At 46.7% G+C, this 24,112-nt stretch overlaps 4 protein-coding genes across 4 annotated transcripts; 3 read left to right on the top strand and 1 right to left on the bottom strand.

Annotated features, from left to right (window-relative positions):
• Positions 1-84: 84 nt before the first annotated feature.
• On the top strand, positions 85-1,640 carry ndufb6 (NADH:ubiquinone oxidoreductase subunit B). Its single transcript, XM_003972384.3, has 4 exons — positions 85-365; positions 928-1,020; positions 1,306-1,350; positions 1,499-1,640. The coding sequence occupies exons 1-4, from the start codon at positions 186-188 to the stop codon at positions 1,562-1,564; spliced, it is 384 nt and encodes a 127-aa protein (XP_003972433.2). The 5' UTR covers positions 85-185; the 3' UTR covers positions 1,565-1,640.
• A 178-nt stretch (positions 1,641-1,818) lies between these two features.
• toporsa (topoisomerase I binding, arginine/serine-rich a) lies at positions 1,819-5,355 on the top strand. The gene is made up of 2 exons (XM_003972434.3): positions 1,819-2,005; positions 2,653-5,355. Exon 2 carries the CDS (start codon positions 2,656-2,658, stop codon positions 4,948-4,950), a length of 2,295 nt encoding a protein of 764 aa, XP_003972483.3. The 5' UTR covers positions 1,819-2,005; positions 2,653-2,655; the 3' UTR covers positions 4,951-5,355.
• Positions 5,356-5,562: 207 nt separating this feature from the next.
• mtap (methylthioadenosine phosphorylase) lies at positions 5,563-12,181 on the top strand. The gene is made up of 8 exons (XM_003972385.3): positions 5,563-5,707; positions 7,156-7,242; positions 7,322-7,380; positions 7,537-7,704; positions 8,847-8,949; positions 9,039-9,278; positions 10,972-11,094; positions 11,494-12,181. The coding sequence occupies exons 1-8, from the start codon at positions 5,684-5,686 to the stop codon at positions 11,530-11,532; spliced, it is 843 nt and encodes a 280-aa protein (XP_003972434.1). The 5' UTR covers positions 5,563-5,683; the 3' UTR covers positions 11,533-12,181.
• cdkn2a/b (cyclin-dependent kinase inhibitor 2A/B (p15, inhibits CDK4)) lies at positions 11,818-14,499 on the bottom strand. The gene is made up of 2 exons (XM_003972386.3): positions 14,029-14,499; positions 11,818-13,515 (listed from the first exon to the last, which is right to left on the bottom strand). Exons 1-2 carry the CDS (start codon positions 14,149-14,151, stop codon positions 13,264-13,266), a joined length of 375 nt encoding a protein of 124 aa, XP_003972435.1. The 5' UTR covers positions 14,152-14,499; the 3' UTR covers positions 11,818-13,263.
• Positions 14,500-24,112: the final 9,613 nt, after the last annotated feature.

The raw sequence follows: 24,112 nt of genomic DNA, 5'->3' as shown, positions 1-24,112 counted from the left end.
AATTGCAATTTTTCCCTAACTGCGAAAATAAATGTCCAGTCGGCGTCTTCCTCTCCAGTAGATGGCGCACCATATTTTGTCCTTCTTCCGCGTTTTTCTTCTTCGTTGGTGCACTTGCCTGCAGGGGAAGTGTCCTCCATGGTGTCATTGTAGCTTCCCCCAGGTTGAACGTTCAGAAATAAGCAATGACTGGGTACACGCCGGACGAGAAGCTCCGTTTCGAACAGCTTATAAAGCTCAGGAGACAGTGGTTGAAGGACCAGGAGCTCAGTCCGAGGGAACCGGTGATACAGGCTAAGCTACCAGGGCCGATCGCCAAGTTCTGGGCTAGCTTTCTGGAGCCCAAGAGCCTCTGGAGACTTTACGTGAGTACTGCTAATGTTAGCAAGCATGCTAGCAAAACAACAACCTTCTGTAAGCAAAGAAAAAAATCCCTCTATCTGTAAATCCTGTTCAGTTGGGACTAATAGCCCCTGAACGTCATTGTTGCATTTGTTGTAAATTAGCCCTGAGTTTTTACCCCTAAATATTATTTACAAAGTCAGATTGCTGTCATGTAACTGAGCCAGGATTTTTTCTCTTTACAATGATTGATTTTTAGATAAGAAAAAACTATACAAAATCAAAATAATTTCTTAGAACCCAGACTTTATATCTTTGAATATTCAGTAAAATATGCATCGATGCAGTTGCCATATTAACTGATATAAAATATAGAAAATACACATAATCTAATATAAGACAAATTAATTAATTAATGAACTATTAATATTAAAATAATATTCTAATTTATTCACGAATAGTTGTAGATCTCAATAAATGATCTGATAACAATGTACTGAAGTCAGGCCAGACACAGGTTCAAATTCAACTTGTGAGTGTTCATCCACATTTATTACAATATATGTCTTATTTCTCTCCTTACAGACCTACAAGGCATACAAAGGTGGAGTTTTCACATTAACACGGCTGTTAATACCTGCCTGGATCGTCCACTACTATGTGAAATACCATGTTGCTGTAAGTCCAGAGAAATTTCGAGCATTGTCTCATCCGAAAACCAAATAAAGAATAAGGCCAGAAATCCAGATGAAAATATACTCCCATTACAAATGTCAATGACGCTTGGTCCCAATTTCCTTTTAGCAGGATGATTCTGTTTTGAACAGCCTCTGGCTGCATGGTTAATAATTCCAGTAATCTTTTATTCTTCAGCAGTAGTAGTCCATGTTTATTTATTCCATATTTAACAGATAATCCGGTTGTCAATCACTCGTGTTTAATAACTGTTTCTTTCTCCTGCAGCAAAGGCCATATGGCATTGTAGAGTTGAAACCGAAGCTGTTTCCAGTGAGTTACATTCTGATGTTTTTCAGCATGATTTAATCCAAAGTGAAAAGCCTTCATTAGCCTGTTGATAAATGAAACCTTTCAGACTGGAATATTCAGTTGCCATGTGCTAGCAGTGAAAATGATATTTTTGTGCGTTTGTGTTTAGGGTGATACCATCCTGGAAACAGGTGAAGTTGTTCCACCTCTCCCTGAGAGCCACAGCCATCACTGAAGTTTAAATGTTTCAATAATTTTGTTGTAAAACTGTGTATATGACAATTAAACTATTAAAAAATGATTCAAGCGCACGTCTTTCCATAACAAGTGTCTTTGTGAACCACAGTGGATATTTTACATTTTCCTTCACAGCCAATTACCTTTAAATTGTTGGTTAAATACAATATTGTTGCATTATCAGGGATTTTAATTCAACTTAAATAACAGTTTGGAGACATTGTTGGGTGGGGGGAGCTAAAGGTTAAGCTGGTGCTTTTATTCTGAAACACGGAAGTGACTGATTTGAAGGAGAAAACGGTGACGAAGCCAAATGTGTGCTTCATTACCAACCTCTCCAAGTCAAAAACAATGAAGATATTTCTACAAAACACTGGGACATTAAGCACCGTGGGACATCTGGCGTAAAAAGATCAAAGGAAGATAAAAGTCGACAAGAGTAAGCTAACTTTAACACCATGCTAGCCTTCATAGCATAGCTAGACAGGGCTACCCCGGTTAGCCGGCTATGTTGCTAACTTCAGCTAAACACTTTCTTTCTTGGATAAATGTGACTTTATGACAAGATCTCTTAGTGTAATTGAGAAATACATTGACAGTTAATTAGATTTGTGGTTTTTTTAGGCGAATGTTCAAGGCAGAGCAGTAAACGGCGCTTGTTGCTGCTCTGCTCACATAACCATCAGGAAAACCACTGGAGGAATTAGAAGAACACATTTTAAAGATTAAATGGCGCTTCAACAGATTTATTTGGACTCATCATGCATTCGGCGACACTCGGAGGTAGTTTAATATGACCCGAGTGTTGTATTGATAGGATCGTTCCAGAAATACCGTCAAAAATACTGTTTAGGTGTGAAATACTGCGGGTAATTGGACTGTTTAGTGAATGGAAATGTGATGAGTGACACCCAAAGGTACCGAAATGTCTTCTTTCAGTATCGCCATATTCCTCACTTTTGGAGACTGTATACTACCTCGTCATGACCTTGGGACGAGGTTTAACCTCTTCGATTGATGCAGCTCATATTCAAAAGTCTCTTGTGTGTATTTGCTTGTATATCTTAAATTCCGTGTCTGTTTCAGGTCATGTCGGCGATGAAGTTTGCCCTGCAGCAGAGCCAGAACTCTGGCGGAAGACAATGCACACGGATGCCTTCCGAGGTGTCGCCAGATTCCAAGTGTCCCATCTGTCTGGACTCATTCAACAACATCTCCTACCTTGACATCTGCCTGCACAAGTTCTGCTTTCGCTGCATCCACGAGTGGTCCAAGAACAAAGCCGAATGTCCTCTGTGCAAACAGCCATTTAATTCCATCTATCACAGCATCAAGTCAGAAAAAGACTACAAGCAATATGACCTGCGACCCCTGGAAAATGGTTCGTTTGGGATTTTTGGCGGCGTGCGGTTCAGATACCGCACGACTCTCACGGGGTTTAACCAACAGAGACGAGGAGTAACCGCCCTGCCTCCAGATAACGGAGTCCTGTTTGAAGCCTCCACCAATGCCGCCCAACAGCCGCGGGATCGCTACATGCGGAACATGATGCTGAGGTTGGCGGCTAGGAGGGTAGCGGCGAGCGAGGGCAGGACGGTGAGGAGCATCCAAGACCAGGAAATGATCAACTTCAGGAGGGAGCTGTACCGAAGAGGCGTGAGAGTTCGGAGCGTCACCGACGGAGGACGCTCCAGGGACATTTCGGCGGAGTTCTTCAGAAGAAACCCCGCCTGCTTGCACAGACTGATACCCTGGCTAAAGAGAGAACTCGCCGTGCTTTACGGAGGCCACGGCTCTCTGGTTAACATAGTCCAGCACATCGTCATGTCCCAAATCACACGTTACGACATGGACGACAGAGCTATTGAGGAAGAGCTTAGGCCCTTTCTCCAGGGCCGGGCCGAGCACTTCTTGCACGAGTTTGTCACGTTTGCAAAGTCTCCGTTTGACATGCAGGCGTATGACAGGCACGCCGTCTATGACTGTCCTGGGGCCCCTGCAGACGAAGACAGCAGCCCCAATTCATCCGTCATCGCTATATCGGATGACGAGGCACGGCCCGCGGACCCGGACCTTCCGGGAGAGGCTGCGTCTTCCTTGAGGTATTCGGCGTGGGACGACGAGACCCCCGGACCTTCGTATTCTACCACGGCACAGGTGAGCAGGGCCGAGTACACGTCGGTGCTCGACTCCGACTCCGCTAGCAGCTCAGAAGAGGTGCAGGAGACTGAAAGGTGCCTGCAGCGGATAAACCGTCTTAGCCAAACAGATGCCATGGAAGGGGAAGTGAACGAGGAAGAGCGCGTGTCCTCTGACAGCGACGACTGTGTCATCATAGGTTTTACTAAGCCGTTGTTAGAGAGGACCCCTGAGCTGGTCAGGCTCTCCTCCGACTCTGAAGATGCCAGCGGTGACGATAAAGAAGCGTTCCCTTTACCTCAGCACATACGCTTCTCCAGTCTCAGTCCCGGAGCGTGGAGAGGCACCGATCAGAGTAGCGCTGGGCCATCGGAAAATCTGGAGCTGGACGATTCCAAAAGGGGATGCAGAGACAGGAGGCGCAGCAGATCAGACAGAAATGACAGGCACAGGAGGTCAGGGAGTAATGACAGACTGAGAGACAGGCACAGATCAAAGGCTGGCCTCTGGAGGAGGAGGAGGAGGTCCAGAAGTGATCAACACAGGCCTTCTAGGAGCCCAGCAGCACCTCACAGCAGAGACAGAGTGACCTCCTATTCCAGAGACAGACATTACTCAAAATCTGGCGATAGCCGGCGCTATCACAGCCAAGAGAGGGACTATAGGACCACGCACACCCAAGAGAGGCGGTCTTACTGTTACAATAGCCGCACGCACTCTGATCGGCGCTCGCATTCCAGGAGCTGCAGTAGGGAGTCGCCGTTCTGGCTCAAGAGGCGCTCCAGGTCCAGGTCTTATTCCGGCAGCCCATCTCCGTCCGCCAGAAAGACACGTCGCGCCGACAAGCCCGGCGGGAAAAGGAAATACAAAGCAAGACATTTGGACACGCCGCCGGACGATGCAGCTCTTACCTCACATGAGAGGGGCCCCTCCCCCGCCCCGGTAATAAAACACAAGAAAAAGAGCAGTAAGAAGCATCGTAAAAAGTCCAAAGAGAGGTGCCGGAGCAGGAGCCGTAGCCCGGAGCGCCCCGACCAGGACAGCCGCGAGCGCAGCAGGCGCCACCATAAGAAAAAGAAGAAGAAGCACAAAAGCAAAAGGCACAAGAGTAGCGAGCGTAGAGAGAGGGACTCCACCTCCGTCATCACCATTGAGAGCGAGAACGAATTGGGCGCCGATGACGGCGTCGCCCGGGCCAGCAACACTAACGACAACCCGCGTCACAGATGTCCCGCCTTCCGTTAACTCAATACTGGGACCAAAACATCTGAAAGTCACCCAACCTGGTCTTCAAGTTTCTACACATGAACCTGCAGGTGCTGCTGCTCTTTAGGGTGATGATGTGGTGCTACACAAAGCAGAGTGGGCCGTTATTATGGGATATAGTGCCATTGTTGACCATAAAGGTCTACTTTTACACTTAAGAAGTAGCAAACCTATTTTAAGTGCCAGGATGAGTTCATGCTGTATTTCACATCTTTTTAATCTCATTTGTTAATCCAGGAAGTATTTCTTATGGCAGATTTTTGCTAATTCTAAGGTGCTCTCAGGGAAGTGTATATTATACGCAAAATGCACATGGAATATGACATATTCGGGGTGGAGTCTTCTGTTTATTTATAATAAATTTGATGACCTTTGCTGATGGATCTCTGTGTCCTTCTGATTGTAGTTTTCTATCATTGCCTTTGTCAATCATTGACCTAAGGATATTTAAATACTGCTATGTTAAAATCGCTGGAGAGGAAACTCTTCAAAGATGTGTGCTTGATAAAAAATAACGCCAGTAGGTGGCAGCACCGCAATGTTTCGTACTGTAAAACGGCTGTTAAAAAATAAGAATAACGGTGTTTGCCGGCCAGGTGCTTTTATTCTGAAATCGAAAAATCGACCATTTCCGTTGGCCGGCGGAAATTAGCTAGTGCGTTAGAAAAAAAAAATTAAGTCTTCCTGCTGTAATATAAAACTTTCCTTCATAATGTCTGCCACATTGCCCGTGAAGGTGAGCATTTGAACGTTATGTCAGTTTGGTTTGGGGGGTTTTTTGTTTTTTTTTAAAAATGATTATGGAGGGAAAATAAGCAGGAAACATGAAGCACGTTTCAGTGGCTTCATGCTAGCAGAACTCTGCTTCTTGTGCAGCCTGCTGTTCTAAAGTGAAGGATAGAATTTTAAAAAAGAAATCTGGTCACACTGTAAGTCAGCTCTTGTGAATAGTCGGAAATGGAAAATGGCCCCAGAAGCGGATTGTCCGTGTGGAGGTAGTGGACAACGTTATCGTGCACCCAGAACCTGCAATGATCGAACACTGACGTGTCTAAAGGGTCAATGTTGTGAAATTATAGCCCACAATAGAGTAAGGCAACTATAATGGCGCAAATAAAAAAGGATTGCAACACAGAGTTTGAAATTAACAGTCCGTTGTGTAATATTCTATGTATCTGTGAGGAGATTTGGAACCGATAAGAAAAGCCCTCTTCAAGCCTGCACCTGTAGTTTGATACGATAAGATCTTACTTCTTTGAACACGCAAGTGCAAATATAGGCATAAATGTGAGAGATAGATAACTATATATATCACATGTGTCTTTGGCACCCAATATACGTGGTCAAAACGTTCTGACTGACTCATGTCAACAGTAAAACTATCTGTGCAGACGTGACACCTTCTGTGCTTGGACCCTCGAACCTTGAAGGAGCACCACCGATGAGGGATCCCTCTCCTCCCCTCCTCAGATGGACAGTAGCTGCCACATAGAACATCAACGTTAACACCAGCAGCCTGCCAACACTTGTAATACTCATGTTGATAGTGATGGAGAGAGCAATGATGAGGCACATGACATGCACAAAGACAATAGAAACAGGAAGAGTAGCAGCCACGACGGCGGTAATGGAGTTCCAAAAACATCTAAGTGGTTAATGATGGGTTTTAGGACTCCTTCTGCCTGTGTTCAGTGAAAATGAAGTCTCATTACTTTTGATGTGACATGCATTTGGATGTTTGTATTCAGACTGTTCCACAGTTGTGCCCCAGCAACAGAAATGGAGAACCTTCGTAGGCTAGAGGTGGATTGTACCTATTCACAAATGATGTTGCATTTTCATGAATGCTCGTTGGAAACCTGTCGAATGTAGGAACACGGTGCAGCCCAATTCTCCGTGAAACGGTATCAAAATAGCTCAGACTCGTCAGATCAAGTGAGTTGGTGTGATGTAGGAACTGTAAGAAGTTTAATGTAATTGCTTTGGAAGGAGATGAAGCCAGAGCAGAAAATTATTACCCAAATGAGGCCACGCAGCTTTAAAATAAAAGGATCACGTAAAATATTGAGGCATCGGGATTGGTAAAGAAATTAAACGTTTAACACTGGTTTTATTTCTTTTTTGTCTGTTTGCTTTCGGTAGGTCACGAGTGATTTATTCCATTTAACATTTCACTGTTTTCAGATCGGTATAATTGGTGGCTCGGGCCTCGATGATACTGATATTTTGGAGGGAAGGACCGAGCGCTATGTTGACACGCCGTATGGAAAAGTAAAAGTCCACATTATCACTGGCTTATTTTGCATTGTGCCGTTTGATTTAAAATGAATTTTCTGCCCTCCTCGCGCAGCCTTCCGATGCTCTGATCCTGGGGAAGATAAAGAACGTGGACTGTGTTCTTCTGGCAAGGTAACAAATCCTGCCTGAGAGCAGCAGCGCCGCCTAGTGGTCAATAGTTGCAACTGTCATAAAAGTGAATCGCGCGTGTCTCATTCAACATTGATTTAAATTTTATTTTACAGCCTCTGTTGAACTTTCTGTTGTCGCTTTGTAAACCACCCTCAGACACGGGAGACAACACACCATCATGCCGTCCAACGTGAACTACCAGGCCAACATCTGGGCCTTGAGAGAAGAAGGTTGCACTCATCTGCTGGTCACCACAGCCTGCGGGTCTCTCCGGGACGAGATTCAGCCGGGAGACATCGTCATCATCGACCAGTTCATCGACAGGTAGCAGTTCCAGGCGTGCGCTCACCAACGCTGGTGTTTGTGTTAATTCCCGATGGTAAAATGTTTTCCTTTAAGAGCCGGAGTAAACTGCTACAGGTTGTTATTGAGTTACAGCTGAACAGGAAGTCTGCTTCTCTAGATCTTCCCACACATCTCACTGGCTGGATTCTTACTGTACTACAGAAATCAGGCCTGACTCACCATGTATTCTTTCGCCAAAAAGAGAAGCGTTTCCTGTCATAACTGTCTCTCTGTGTCCGCGGAGAACCTGCACGCTGGCTTGATGACATGCTCGGCTTCGCCAATACCTTTGTCTCGTGTTTCACTCGCTTCTCTCTGTTTACAGATTCTTTTTTTCCCTTATCTCAATTTCCTTCCACTTCTTTGGGCCTTTTTTTTGTTTTGACAACAATACATCCACCAACTTTCTCTCCTAAATGAATCCTTGTTTTGTCTGCAGAACTCTTTAATTGTCCGCTTTTGTAAACTCTATTGTCGCACTTTTATTCATTTAAACCGCAGTCTGACATTCTTGTGATTTACTTGGAGAACGATGAGAAAGAAGATAGCAGTCTGTAACCTCCGGGCACATACGTGTGCGCCGCTTAATGTGCAGCGTGACGCCGTGGGAGTGTTGTGTCGGGGATTATCGGTTAGCTGACTGCAGACATTCCGATACATAACTTAATATGTGCAGAGATGGTGCTGTTAAAGGAGGCTTGTTTATTTGTTGCCACTGAACTGGCATAGGAGCGGCTGAACGGCGCCGCGGGGCCTTTCCTCCATGATGCCCTTGCCCTCCCACGCCAGCGTGTGGAGCACGGGCATCCTATTATTAACCTGAACGGGACGGGCTTGTTCAGACCTGTCTAGCAGCTTGTAGTCACGTGTTTTCAGATGGTTTCACTTCGCTGTCAGCTGTCGCCTCTAATGACTTCTTCTGGAGTCATTCTCTCATTTTTCATTTTATTTAATGGGGGAGTCAAGTAAAGAGCCACATTTCTTCATATGGATGAAGGGCAGCGCGGCAGTGTGGCCCTAAAATGTCCTATTTCTAGCTTCATAATGATGAAATAGTGTCATTCCTAACCGAGGCATCTGATTACTTGGAATTTAATTTCCTGTTTGGCTCTTTTTGGCAGGACCACCAGGAGGGTTCAGACCCTCTATGACGGACAGGCCACCAGTCCCGCAGGAGTGTGCCACATCCCCATGGCTGAGCCCTTCTGCAACAGGACCAGAGAGGCGAGTGTTTGACCTGCGCGTCATGATCAGTAATAGAAAAAAATCCCCCCCCCATCACCCGATGGTTCGGATTCTTTGTGCCGCTGCAGGTTCTGCTGGAGGTGGCGAGGAGCCTGGGGGTCAAGTGCCACACCAGAGGAACCATGCTGAGCATCGAGGGGCCCAGATTCTCCTCGCGGGCAGAGAGTCTGATGTTCCGCCAGTGGGGCGCTGATGTCATCAATATGACCACTGTTCCAGAGGTCGTCCTTGCCAAGGAGGCAGGCTTGTGCTACGCCAGCATCGCCATGGCAACAGACTACGACTGTTGGAAGGAGCATGAGGAGGCGGTGAGTGGCAAACAGGAGGCCGGGACGCCTGTTTTTTTTAGACCTTATGTCCTTATTAGTTATATTTCTTTAGTTAATATTATATTTCTAATTATTTACTTGCTGCAGATGAAAAAGTTTAATCCTCGCTCCGATTCTGTGAATACTTGGTTAACAAATTCTTAATAATGCCATCAGCGCGACGTTTACATTTCGGGGATTTTCGCCAGCGTGGCTGGAAAGTGGGCGGGCTTCTGGTGCTAGAAATGACTCAGAGGAACTTCTGCACGTCGTGTTCCTGATGCTTTTGTTCAGGACCTTGATGAGCTTCAGCCGTCCTGCTCCTCAGATCTCGTCCGAACAGAGAAACGGAGGCTTTCCGGTGCGTGGGGCTTCCTGTGGAGGTCGCACACGTGCCGCTCCGTAGGAAGGAGACGGGGCGTGCGGTCGCCAAGCAAAATCCGCCGCTCGGATGCTCAGGCACGTTGTCTCACACATGTGAGAACAGCGGGATTTGTTGTTTTGCTTGTTTTTCTTATCATCGAGGTTCGTTTGCCTCTGTTTGAAGAGAAAAGGACTTTGTCCACCATCTGTCGTCCACTGCTTTAATATAACCTGCTCAGGTTAAAGTCGTGCATCGACTTCTTTTTATTTAGCTTCGATTCGGCGGCTTCTCGTTCCTCTTCATTCCTAAAACGATCACCCGCGTGGATAGTGATGTTAACGCGGGCCAGTTCTTCAGACGGCGCTGTTGTCACGGCAACGCGATAATTGGGCTCATTGATCTCCCGTTTCACTGATTCGGGAGGCGGCAGCCTGCGCGGTCGGCTCCCAGCAGAGGTTTTCCCGGCCTGATTTCTGTGGTTTCGCCTCTCCTCGCGCCTCGAGCTGTTATATCGCGTGTGGGGGCGACTCGGCTCATTTGTCACCGATCCAGCCCGACTCCCAACTCCTCTTCCAAGTTCCGGCAGCTGACCTCTTCCCCCTCCTGCTGCTTAAGCGAGCTCACCACATCCTTCCGCCCACCCCCCCGCCCTCGATCCCTCCGTTGCCTCAGCCCTCGTACCACCCCTTCCCCCCTCCTTTTCTCCTCCCACACCCTCCCCTCGGGCTGCCTGCCTGCTCGCCAGCCTCCGGTGGAAGCCCTGCCAGAGGAGGCTGAGTCAGCCTGAGTCATCGGCCTCACTATCTTCATCCTGGCAGCACAACAACACGGCAGAATAAGTCTGCGAGTGTGGCGTGAAAAGTCCCCCGGGGAGGGGGGGGGGGCGGTCAGTGCAGCCGACAGGAGGTAAACACCAGCACAGGATGGAACTGAAATTGTAGCTAACGGTAGTGAAGCGCCGCGGCGGGCTTCATCCGGACAGCCTGGCGTTCCTCCTCCTGTTATTTCCTCGCTCCCACGGCATTGATATTAATGATTGACGTCGTGACCGACAGCATGTGGACGCTGAGTCACTGTTGTGCAGAAGCTCATCTCCACACTGCAGCGTTTCGCTGCCGTTAGCTACAACTCATGAAAACTGTGTCCGGGGGCAGTTCCGGCAGATTACGGAGCAGAAATCCTTCTTCCTTAAAGTAAAGGAAGGATCAGCCCTCGCCGATGGCGTCAGCGCGGGCTGCGTTACCCTGGCGCATGAAGGGTGAGCCGGGAATGCAGCGTGCGATCCACGCCGCGGCACATTTTAGCGCACCTTGTCTCTCTCCATGGCAGGTCTGCGTGGACAACGTGCTGAAGACGATGAAGGAGAACGCCAACAAAGCCAGCAGCATCCTGCTGACGGCCGTGCCGCAGATCAGCCAGATGGACTGGGCTCAGACGATAAAGACTCTGAAAGTAAGTGCGCGCTGACTTCCGTCGGAAGAGGTTGCGAAAGCGGATGTTTACGCCTTTGCTGTCACGAGGAGAGTAGGTGCGTCCTCTTTTTTTAGATCATCACATTGAGGCACCTTTTGTGAAAGCTTCACAAGAACAATCAAACCGTTTGCTGCTCTCAAACAACGAAGTGATTATTGCCAGGAGGCCCGGTTGACCCCGTGACCGCTGAGACTGACTCATCACTGCTGAGTTGGGCTTTTTTAGAGCTGTTATTCAGAGCTGCTGCTTTAATTTTGAGGGGCGACACGGACGTTAGCCTGGCCTGTGGTGTTCCACAGTCCAAATATTGGATGAATAGGATGTGTTTTCTGAACTTCTGAAGAAATAACATGTCTGCTATGTTTTTCTTTGTCCCAGTCAGTGGCGCAGTCCTCTGTGATGCTGCCTAAACATTAAAACGAAAGAAGAGACCCAGGATCCACCCCGCAGGGACGGACGGACGGATGGACGAGGGCTCTGCTCACGGATGTCTGAATCATAAGGAAGTGCCTGACATTGACGACGCATGCGCTTTGTGCACAGCTAAAGTTCCTTTTTTTTCCCCTGCACGTCTGCACACTGCCTCATTTGACCCGAGGTTTTTTTTTTTTTTCTGTGTTTGATCACCTGATTTCATTTCAGTTGACGCAGGATGCATCATAAATACAGCACGGAAACATCAAGTCACGTCTCATTTTTGACTGATTTTACATTGATTTATTATTATCATTTGTTTAAAAAAAACACCTTTTGGATAGCATGTTAGGTTAGCATTTTTTTAAACACTCAGATTGTTTCTATCTGCTTTATGTGGCGTATTTTTATTTGTTCATGGCCAAATAATTAAAAAAACACACAGTGATTCCTTAGGGTTGGTAAAACAGTGCAAGGATGTTTTTAAAGCAGATGAAACTTGCATGTTTGGACAGTGATGCACAGACTCCGTTTATTCCAGTGTGGAGAAAAAAACAGTCTTTTGTATTTTCTTAATTTCTCTGTGAAGATAAATGTTTCCTGCTGCACGACTTCAATTAAAACGGTTTGACAATCGTAAAGCAGCCTAAAACCTGATTTTCCCAGATTAATCCACAGTGTTCTTGTCGACTATTTTTTTTAACTATATATGTAAAAAAGGTAGCGGATACGAGAGGATAAAGTCCCTTTCAATCGAGAATTTGGATAAAAATACAAAAAACAAGACCAAAATGTACGTATAAATTTTTTTATCAGGGACTTTTCTGCGTTTTAAAGCTTCAAAATATTTTCGACTCGACCCAGTCCCACGAATAACCGTGTTTGCCTATTTTATTTGCCTATTTCAATTTTCAAAATGTTTGCATATTTCATTCCCTTATTTCCCTCCCTCATTCCTGCAGACGCGCCGCCTTCGTCGCATTAAGTTAAAACCTGTTCCGAAAACAAACACGTCGTGTTTGGCCGTTTGCTCCGCAAACAATTAACGTCTGACCCGAATCCAAGCGCAAAAATACTAAATTCTCAATCATTTTTTTTATTTATTTCTAATCTCCATGCGAGTACAACGTCAGTTAAAATCGCTTTAAAAAGGGCGGAGAAAAAAAAAAAAGTTAATATTGCTTCGATTCCGACAAAAAGTGTCTACCAAATATCTTTAAGTAAAACGTCAGGCTATACAATTAAGATCTCACATCGAGAATGAGATGAAAAAAGGATTAATGCTAATGAATTTGCTTAAATAGTGCATCAGTAAGAAACGAATTCTCAAATGTGCAAAAAGTGGCCTTTGGTTAAACAACCGTTTTCACATATGTAAATGTCACCTATACATATTACAGAAACAATAATATTTATAAATACAATGCGCCAATAATAAAACAATATAAGTACTACCGTAGAAATTGCTCGCGGGCATCGTCAAATTCAAATATTCAATTTACTCCTAATCCGAAAAGCCCGCTTTGGCTAAAATACACGTGCCTTGTCCCGATTTCGTTAGAAATACAACCAATTTACAAACTTAGAAACAGCTAAATAAATAAAATACAGTTTTACAACATACCAGACGAGGCCTGAGTGTAAAATATCGTCTGAGGGGCCTTTTCGGGGGCCCGCCCAAGCAGCAGCAGCCAAGAAAGTAAAAAAGAAAAATGTATGAGAAAATGTATTTTTTTACAGTGATTCCAGAAAAGCCACCACGTCTGTGTGACATTCGTCCCGGGCCAGATCGACGGGCCGGCGGTCCGCCTGGTCCCTGGCGTTCGGGTCGGCCGTGAACCGCACCAGGAGCCGCACGGTGTCCAGGAAGCCGCTCCTGGCCGCGTCGTGCAGCGGCGTGGCCCCGGTGGTGCCGTCAGCCACGTTCGGGTCCGCTCCGTGGTCCAGTAAGATCTGAGCCACCCGTGTGCTCCCCATCATCATCACCTGCACACGCAAAAATCAAGCCCGTTAGAACCTTAACAAAACGGACGGACGGCGCACAAAAAAAAGCCCCACAATCATCAAGAATGAATGAAGTGGCGTCTGCTGAGGGAGTCTAGGCCTCGGTGGGTTTATCAGTAACAGAAACATCAAATCACACTCCGCTTAAGCACCCAAACAATTCGGATTTCATGTTTTAAAACGCCACAGATGCGTAAAACCTCTGAAAAGCTAAAGCCGACCGGGTGTGTGCTAGTCACCCGGTTGTATAGTGTAATAATCCGTTTAAAGAGCACCACTGACCCCGCATCCATCCTGACACCTTGCAATAAAATGATCCCATAAAACAAGTTTCAGTATTACGGCGACACAATAAACCTTAAACCGATACGAACGCGTTTTATTGGGCCTGATGAGAATTTAAGCGGGTGTAAAAAAAAATATGCGTGCGTTATCTGTAAAAGGACTTCCCCACCCCCACCGACGGCGGCAGAAGTTGGCGGCCGTGACACTGACCTGCAGCGCCGTGCGTCCGAAGCAGTTGACGCCGTTAACTTGGGCTCCGGCTCCCAGGAGACTCCTCACCTGCGCCGCGTCGCCCTTCGCCGCGGCCGCTGTCAGCTCGTCCTCCAGCGGCATCGTCCAGAATGTGCGGCCCCGGGCTGCTCTCACAGGTACAGGCGGGGGGGGGTGTGGATTGAGGAACAAGCACGGCTCCAAATAATATATATCGAGGAGGCGGGGGGGGCAGAGAAACTAAAATAAATAAATAAAAATTAAAAATAAAAATAATGCAAACGCGCCGGAGGCGGTGTGATCGCGGTTGGGGTCCGGACCCGGGCCTAAGTTCGTGCCGGTCAGGGATGGTCTGGGTCGGATGGAGGCTGTTGCCGGCTCTCGCTCGTCGGTGTGTGTCTGGGCTTGTCTGGAGGTTTGAATGGGGCGTTTCTGCAGTGGAGCCGCACTGCGCATGCGCGGGAGCAAAGCCCGTCATCGCATTCAGTCGTGCTTTTTAAGACTAAAGCGTCTTTTTTTTAATACATTCTTCAGTTCATAATAACGGAAGAACAGCCCAGATACCGTACTTAAACAAACGAGAGTGTAGATTTATTCACATTTGGACGCTTATTTTATCTGTCGTCTCCTTAAAAATGGTCCCGTTAGTTTGTTTATTTTTTGTTTTGTTTTTGCCCATTTGCAACTTTTAAAATGCATTCTGCATTCAAAATCAGATCAGATCAAAGCAAATTCCTTTTAATGGGTAATTACTCTGACAAAAAAATAAAATAAATTCCACTGAAAACAAGCTAGAGAAGAAAAGAAACTAAGCAATTTCTGAGAATGAGGGGACTTGAGGTTTCACCTAATTTCACAAGAATTAGCCTGCATTTAGAAGATAATAACAATACAGGCTGCCACTTGTGTTTCAACAAAATGGAAACCGAGTGGGTTTTTGCCATATGGGCATTATAAAATGGCTGTACCTTGAACCTCAATCTAAATCTAGATAAACAGTTATAATTCTGAATAAATACAGCTGTCAAACACACCGGAGCCCATTTAGCTGCCATCAAATATTTTCTATCATTCAAAGAAGGAAACTAAAAAGTCAGATTATCAGCAATTTAAGCACATCTTTTTTTTTTTTAAAAAAGGATTAAATCAGACTGTCAGTGTTTTATCAGATCATCAACAGGTAATCCTATCAGAGGATGATTAAAGAGGCCATCATGTGACCCCAGACTTGACAAATGTAGGGCTGCTGCATGTTTGCTGGTGATCTTTAGCGCCTGGGAAAAATAAAACCAACGTATTTTTTTAATAACGGGTCAGAGGCATCAAACGCCCCGTTTCACGGGGGGTTTGGCGGCCATTATGGCGCCTCGTGACGGATATAAGCGGGCGATTTATCCAGAAGCGAAAGCAAACAAAAAGGCATTCTATAATAAGATCTGCCAAAACACCTTCTCTTTTTTTTTTTGATTTTTCAAACCCTTCTGGGGAAGAAAGGGAAAAAAAAGTGGGTCAGTTTTTGCTGAGAGGACAAAAATAGACAGACTGAGTCGTGCATCAAAGGCATCATATCAAAACCGCTTTTACCCACAAGTCATAGCGAAACCGTCACGCCATGTTTCTGCAATGTTTAAACCGGCTCGACTGCCTCGCCGGATTATTTATTTAACGTTCTTCTTTTGGTTTCAGGCATCATCGTTCGGTGATTTGACATTATAAAGAAGCCAAACAAGCCCTGCGTGCACACGGCCTCCGTTAAGAATGTGACCTCTCAGATCCGCCTGAATAAATGTCACAGACGCAACAGGCAGAGGCTCTGTTATCAAACGCGACGCCTCACGATCGCCGTCGGGGATGACACGGTATGAGGAAGCCCGCCGTTGGAATGTCCTCCGCGGCAGATTAAGTAATCCCAGGCAGAAACGGCCGGGCGGCAGGTGGGAGCCAGCCGCGAGGTCACGACTCACACGCCTCCTCAGCTGACGGAGGTGTCATCTCGTGGTGGCGAGTGTCCCGTAGACGCTCGCAAACACGCGGGCACTCTTATGATAAGTTGCACAATAAAGGTTTGTTTAGAATGATTACTCATCTCGGGTCCGGGAGCTGCGGCCTGTCTGACTTCACGAGTTGAACTTGCATTTGGGAAGTCACATGATCTGCCCTACGTGGGCGGAAACGTTCCGTCCGATTGGAATCGCTGCCTTTTCCCCTCCTGCGTTGCTCCTCCAGCCGTCTGTTGGCGCTTCGCTCTGGAGCGGCGGGCTCTGCTCTTCCGCACCAGCAGCCGGCGGCTGTCGTTGCAGGTCAGGATGGAGCTCGCTTGGAGCTATCTTGAGGTTTTTATGGGCCTCATTTTTCCCCACGCGGACGCCAAACGGTGGCGCTCGTTGAGTTTGAATCTGATTAAATGCCGTAAAAATCTACTGTTGAGGTCAAAGGTGACGCCTGTAAACCAGAGGAATCCGTCCGAGAACAGAGTTATTCCAACGTTACGTGCACTCATGGCGCTTGGCAGTTACCACGGGTCACCATCGATCTGTGTTTCTTCTTTACAGGGACCAAAACTTTCGCTCCCGGTGTGACCTTTGACCCCCACCAACCACATTACCAGATTTAAAGACCTGACTGTCGTACGTAAACTTTAAACGGCGGATTCGGGTTTAGTTAAGGTCCCCAGAAAACATGGCTACACGTGCTTGTGTGCGTGTGCGTGCGCGCGCGCGCGCGTGTGTGTGTGTGTGTGTGTGTGTGTGGTCTTAATTCTCTGTTTATCTGCGAGTTAATGTGAGCAGACCTGTGTGGAATGTGTGCACATCTTGAGGCTTCACTGTGTCGGAGGCCGAACGTGGGCGGAGGCCTGCTGGCCTGGAAGTCCCCTGCGTGCACGCACTGCTTGTGTGTGTGTGTGTGTGTTCTCGTGTCAGACACAAACGGGAGCACGGCAGACGTGAGGTGACATCGACTTTTATGTTCTGTTTACAGGACAGAGGAGGGCGATTCTTTTTTTTTCATGCAGTTTAAACAAAAGATGTCGCAGACGCCGATTAAAGGCGGCCTTTTAATAACGAGGGGCCGTCGTCCAACGGTGCTGACGCGGCGGTTTTTCTCTTTGCAGGCTGTGATGTCATAGCAGCACCCTTGGAACATTCTTTCGGGCTGGAAATGCTTTGTTGCTAAATTTGGTCGCCTTATTTTGGAAAAAAATAAAAATAAAACGGAGACGCCCACGGGTGTCATCTGTTTCTGGCTGCCGAGGATGAAGAAAATCCCACTTGTTTTTAATTACGTCCGTTATTCATTATCATTTGCAACTCAACCCATTCTGAATCACACCTTCTTTTTTTTCCCTTTTATAAAAAGAATTCTCACAGGGATGCACAATCCAAGCCTCTGTTCTCAACAGACATGAAGGGGAATACCTACAGGCTGATTCCAACCCTATGAAATCACGTCCCGCTGGCTGCCTTATGTGAAATTCCCCTTTTATTATTCTATCTAAATGGTTTTATTGTCTTGACCTTTTGACTGCTAAGAGCTCACAAAGCTAATGAATCAAGCAATTAGCTCGCGGGAGTCCGACATCAGCATTTTCTGTTCTGATGTACAGACCTGACCTTCACAACTGAGGTCCATCTCTTATATATTCAATAGATTAAATTATTGATATATTAATTTGGATTTTTATAAAAACGGCCTGTGAAAAATAAACCAATTTCTACGTTAATTCCGAACCCATAACATTATATGACCCCCCCCCCCACACACACACACACACACACACACACACGTTCCTTTGCCTGCCTCGACATCTTTGGTATTTAGACAATTCGGCTACAATCACGGCGTGGAGTCGCCGCGGTTACTGAGGGTCTGAATCAGACAGCCTGAATACTTTGGGTCCATTTTCAAGTCAAACCGCTCAGGCTCCGACAGGTGGCCTGTGACTCAGGCCCAAACAGACTTTCTCAAGTCTAGACACAAATACTCCGTGAACGTTGATTCAACCAACACAGCCGCTTTGTCCCCTCCTGTGCTTCCCCTTCGCCGCCGATGAACGATCGCGTCCGGCCGCGCTGCTTTATTTGGTTTTCTTCGCCCGAACCTCCGCCTTCCTTAGGAACCCGCACGGTTGACTCTGTTGCTGTTGTGACCTCGAACGTTTGATGGTCACGAATACTGGTCAGACCGCCATCGCTAAAAGAAGTCAGCCGCGAAGGTCGTCTCAGGTGTTGTGTACCTACAAACACGCGCCACGGTGACACTTTTCCCTTATCTTATCTCTTTTTCAGCACTAGTTTTTAATGTGGCGACGCCTCGCCCCGTCTGGCTGCTCAGTATTTCTACACACTTTGTGGTATTTCATCACGCTGTGAAGAACGGGCACGGCTTTGTCACACGACGGGCTGCTCATTAGGCCGACCTCGTGTTATTTTGGTCTTCAACGCGACTTCCTTTGAACAGGAAGGCTCTGAGTTCTCAGAAACGGAGGCTCAGAGGATCCCGACGAGACCTGACACAATCGACGGGCGGTGGCTAATGTGACAGGTTAAACACACACGTCGGGAGGCAGATTCGCTGATAAACTGTCATTTACGGCCAGAAGTCGGATTTAAAGCCTCTACACGAGGAATCAGCAGGAGTTTTCTTTTGAAATAACCCGTATTTACTGTATTTATAAAGCTTTTGTTGTGCTCGAGCTCATTTACTGGTGGACATTAAAGAACACGGACACGTTAAACCGTTGGGCCGTTTCAGGTCCAGATGATAATTAGTGGATACGAGGAGAGCGAGGCAATTGAAGAGGAGGCCTCAGCGGGGTTTTATTACTGCGCTTTCAGATAAGACAAAAACGAGTTGACCTTTTATGACTGACGCGAATCCGCAATGATGGTGGAATGTTTTTATTGTTGTTTCACTTTCATCCGGTGTAATTTCCCCTGTTAGCTTGAAGAGCATTCACGAAATAATCCGCCCAATGCTAGAAAAGGAGCCGAACAGGAGCCGAACCCTGCTCTTCCTCCTCTTCCTCCCCCCCTCCCATTCACTGGCGCTCCCGATGCCTCTGAACTCTGCCCGGGGGCCCCCCAGTCGTGCTCCGGGGCCAACCTAAAGGCGTCTCACGGTGCCTGTTTGCAGTTTAGACGGCTGTAAAAGCCTTGACGTGAGTCAGATTTCTGACAATCTGCACTTCCTCCAGCGCGGCGATCTTCTCGTACCACGGTCTCACTTTTCTGCTGAATCACACGTGCACGGAGCAACCGTCACCTCCGTGTACACCAAGTGTGACTGTCTCCAGCCTCTGAGGCACCTGGAAAATGTTAGAAACGAAATAACAGAGACAATAGGACACAACAAAGACTCTATAAAGACACTAACGCTGCGACGTCTTCTGTCCACTTTGATCAAATCCTTCATGTGTAAAAATACCTGTTTGCTACTTTAGTGCTTTTCACTTCCTGTATTTTGACCAGGGATGGTATAAATATGCGCCGTGCCATCCCTTTATAGCTGTTTAGTTTTCCACCATGCAGAAGGCAAACAGGCCTGCCTGCTTCCGGGGTCATAAATGCGACATTTGATCACCTACGATGATTGTATAATGTTTAACAAGGAGGGGGGGTGGTTGACATCATCGCTCATCAGGAGAGCGATTACTCACACCAGACTTTTCCATAGGCCAGCAGCTTCTGGGGCCACATCAGTGTTTAGTATGTTCAGCTCGATTTTGTTGTAATTCACGAGCAATCTGGCTCTGAGGGCCCCCTATTTTACATCCACGACACCTTCTTGATGTTTTACCTGTTTTTTTTGGCTCCTCCTAGGCTCTGTCCAATCGCGGCGTCTCCTCTAAATGATGGTTCCTGCGAAAGGCGGTGAAAGGACGAAAGGGCAGGAGCAGACAGGAGGATTTTTTTCCGGCTGTATTCACAGAGGTGTTGAGACGAGACGAAGCTCCGATGGCCGCAGCAGAGCGGCGAGGGCCTTGACTCTGCTGTGAATGGATGGTCTGGAGATGATTTGCAGTCATTCAGCCTTGGTTTTCCACCAACTGATGCCAAAATCACGCAATCAAATCATGAATACGCACATTATTCTTTTTTAAAACAAGTTTTTGTAACTCAAACTACAGCCCTCATGAGATTATTGTAGTGTGTTCAACGTATAGTTGCTTGATAACTAAAAAGGACATGATCTACTATCGTGTTCTACTTGTTCTTCTCTCAGATCCCTCTTCCGTGTAATTGCAAATGTTTCCACATAACACATTCGCAACAGGAGCCAATAAAGTTTTTTTTATTGACTATTATAGATGCTTTTACTGTGTGAACACGTGGTTGGACACTCATCTCATGTGGGTTATGACTTCCTCATATCTACCTATTTGCGATGCATGGTGTAATCCCAGATCTCGCCACTAGGGGTCAGTGTTGACTCGAAATCAGGCAGGTTCTTTCACACGTGTGAATACTAAAACTCACTCATTATGGACCAAATTATGCGACAAAAAGCCAATCAAATTAAATGGCTTTCATCATAAATATTATATGCAGTAAAAATGTCCCGGACAGAATATTTTTTACGTACAATAGGGAGGATTTGCCTGCGCGTTACTCGGGTTCCTTTCACACATGTGTCTCCCTCCGCCGACTCTTATCGCCACTTATTTCCTTCCAAATTGCGTCCGTGCAGCAGAGAAATTACCGGAACCAAATGTTAGATGTTGAAGTCAGCAGAGAGGAGATAGAGGAGGCGGCAGACGTGCGGTTTGAGCTGCTCTCAGGCAGATAATGTGTGGAGCCGTCCCCCCCCTCCCTTCTCCTCCCCTCCCCTCCCCTCCCCTCCCCTCCCCTCCCCTCATCCTCGCCCGCCGCCTCCCACATCATCGCCTTTCCTCCGGGCAATATGAGACGTCTGGGGGAGCAGGAAGGTGAGGCTGGGGAGATGGCGCACTCACTGGCCCATGTAATAGAACGATAGACGAGCGTGCCGCGGAGACCACACACGCACGCACGCACGCACGCACGCACGCACGCACACATACATTTGTGTGTAAATGGCATGTGAATATGCTGAGCGGTTAGATCTGGAACAGTTTAAGCAGCGTGATCATTTAACAGCAATTGCAGTTTTTTTCTTTCGTTCCCGCACCTTTTTTTGACGCACACGATGATTTATGTCTGGATCTATTTTAGTCTAAAGACCATCTGTGAATGAAGTGGCTTATAATTTAAAAGTAGCATACTATATTAAAAAATCTACCTTTTTTAAAGTGAAATATTCAGGGAGACAACAGACGGCTGCAATTTGCACCTTTTCCCAAGGTTGGTTCGGTGACCTGAATGGATCCAGAATGCCAGTGGGATTATCCTCCTGGAGTTGCGATGGGGGCTAAAACAAGTAAATTGGGCTCGGAGTGAATCCTCACACAGAGGAGCCTTGTCTGAAACGGTTTAGCACCATCCCTGTGTTTAGTCTGTTTTACTTTAATAGCATCTCTTCTGACAGTTCGAGTCAACAGGCGTCGTGCGTCTCCTCCAGTACACCGGGGGAGTTGCTGGATAGATCCCAGACACTGAAACAAAAAAACTGTAACATGAGATTACATTCCAATACAAAGCAGTTTTTTTTAGTCACTATTACAGCATTTATGGCGTACCTTTGAAAAACGCGCCCCTGTACGTTTGCAGACGGATTTAAAGCTGCACAAACACGAGAGGGGGAATTTTTTATCTTGTTTACTTCAAGTAAATGTAGGGAATTTTGCTCTGCCCGTGGGCGGTAATTCCCCGGTATTTACCGCTGCCCCAGGGGCCTCAGCAGCGTCCTGTCTTGTGACCCGACTGTCTCCCAGCGGTCTGGACCAAACACCTGTTGTCAGCATGCGGGGAGGGGATGGCTGGACCACGGCTGACATAATAAACATAAACACGGGCGGGAATGCTTGGCTTTAAAATCCTGTAGATCAGGAGGCCTCTCGGGAGGAAACTTGGAAGGGCGGAATCAAAGGATCCAACCTGTGGACGGTGACGTCATAAATCCCATCGCATTTTAATTGGCGTCTTCCTGTCTGACGGTGTCGCTTCCCGAGCGCCGCCACTAGATGGCACTGTGCAGACAGCCATCTTTTCCCTTCGGAGCACACTGACCTTATTCCCTATCTATCTAATTACACATTAGACCTGTAATATGCCATTCCACATCCCTGGGTCCCAGATGAATGGTCCCCCACCGCACACACATCTACACACTGTTCCAGCCAGCTTCCCTCAATTACTGTCATGGGCAGGCCACAACATCAGGAGGGGTGTGTGTGTGTGTGTGTGTGTGTGTGTGTGCGTGTGTGTGTGCGTGTGTGTGCGTGTGTCTGTGTGTGTCTGTGTGGAAGGAAAGGGGGAGGAGATCTGTACATGGGTGTGATGAGAACCGGAGACGGTGGCTGACGTACCAGCATGTTTACAGGTGTGTCTGTCTCTGGGGCCACTGGTGTGAAATGCCCACGGGGCACCATTTATTGCCCCGCACAGTTAGCATGCTTAAAGATTTAGAACATAACATAGCAGCTACGCTCTAAGTGTCTTTATTTGACAAATTTGTGAACCTTAATCGTGCCTAAACTCTGTTAAGCAGTTTGTTATATTTAAAAGTTTTGCATGTACAACATTTGTGTAATTTAGAAAAATCATCACTGTATTTAAAACCAGTTTTTTATGGTATAGGAAAGCTGTTATTTAGAACGGTCTACGTTTCAAAATGTTCTTTTTCCTCGTGGTTTCTTGTATGTTCTCGTCTTCCACGTCGCTCAGTAGAGGATAAAACCTTCACGGAACTTTCAAATTCTCTCTGGCAAAAATCCCTTAACAGCTTTCACACCATGATCCCACGCGTATATGTTACATATAATGGTTTCTATCTGACCGTGTGCAGGAGGTACCGCCGGAATCCAACATTGCAGACCCTGATCAGAATGTGCCTGTTAAATCTAACTGCTTCGGTTTATATTCACACTGTCCAGTGTAAGTTTTAGATGGAACGCTCACGTTTTGTGCCCAATCAATTAAGCTATTTAACATCAAAATGAATAGCAATCTTTAAAGGAAGGGATGTATGGCTAGGTTTAAATAGAAATTGTTCAAGGTTAAGGGAGGGACAAGTCAGGCTGTGTGAATCCATCAATACTGTAGCCTTGTGTTCTTGTATAGGCTACAAAAGGAAGCTCTAAATCCGAATTTAACCAGAAGAGTGAGTACTTTTTCCAGAACAAGAACAATTTGGCTGGTCCAAGTCTGCTCGAGGGTTAAGACTTGTTAATAGGGTTCAGGTTGGAGTTGGTTAAGGTTAGGGTTATGGATTTAGTCCTGTGTTTGGGATTACTGATGAGGTAATAGTGTAAGGGTGGCACACGGGGAATGGAAATCGGCAACGATGACAGCCGTCCAAACGTGTGTGTGCGCGTGCATGTGTAACTGTCCCTCCACAGGTCATGATGCAATGATTCTCCTCTTCGTCAGATATCTTCATTACCCGCCCTGGCAGGCTTGCTTCATTAAGGAGCCTGTTCACGCCTCCCACCCCAGCAAAATACTTCATACATAAAATCCCTAATTTCCTGTCTGGTTGAGTGTAAATAATTGGATCATTTGACACAGAAGAAAGATAAGCATCAGCTGGTGATGCCGAAAAGCTGTTCCAATGGCTGCTCCAGCTAACGTGGGGGGAGGGGAGCCCTGCGAATTTAGATTTTGAAGAAGTCTTGAATTCTTTTTTTTCCTGAAAAGCCAAAAAGGTTTTCCGCGGTGATCTATGGCCAAACACCGAAGGCACTGGCTGTTTGTTGTGATAGATTATCTTAAAAAGTCTCAAAAGGACCCTGCGGAACAGAGCTGGAATCCAGAGCAGCAGAGCGCCGGTCTCACCGAAGCCCGCATGCACAGCATAACTGTTCTCTCTGCGGAAATATTCATTTAAATATTCATTTTGAATCTCTCACAGCACAGAGATATTACATAAATGCAGGCCGTCAGGCGTAATACCGGCGTGGGTTTCCACCACAGTCCAAAACCATGAACATTAGGTTGAGAGGCAAATG

The sequence above is a fragment of the Takifugu rubripes genome, chromosome 17 (genome assembly GCF_901000725.2).
Source record: "Takifugu rubripes chromosome 17, fTakRub1.2, whole genome shotgun sequence".
Classification (NCBI taxonomy): Eukaryota; Metazoa; Chordata; class Actinopteri; order Tetraodontiformes; family Tetraodontidae; genus Takifugu; species Takifugu rubripes.
Note: the sequence above shows the minus strand (reverse complement) of the source record. Positions and strands in the feature narration are given on the sequence as shown.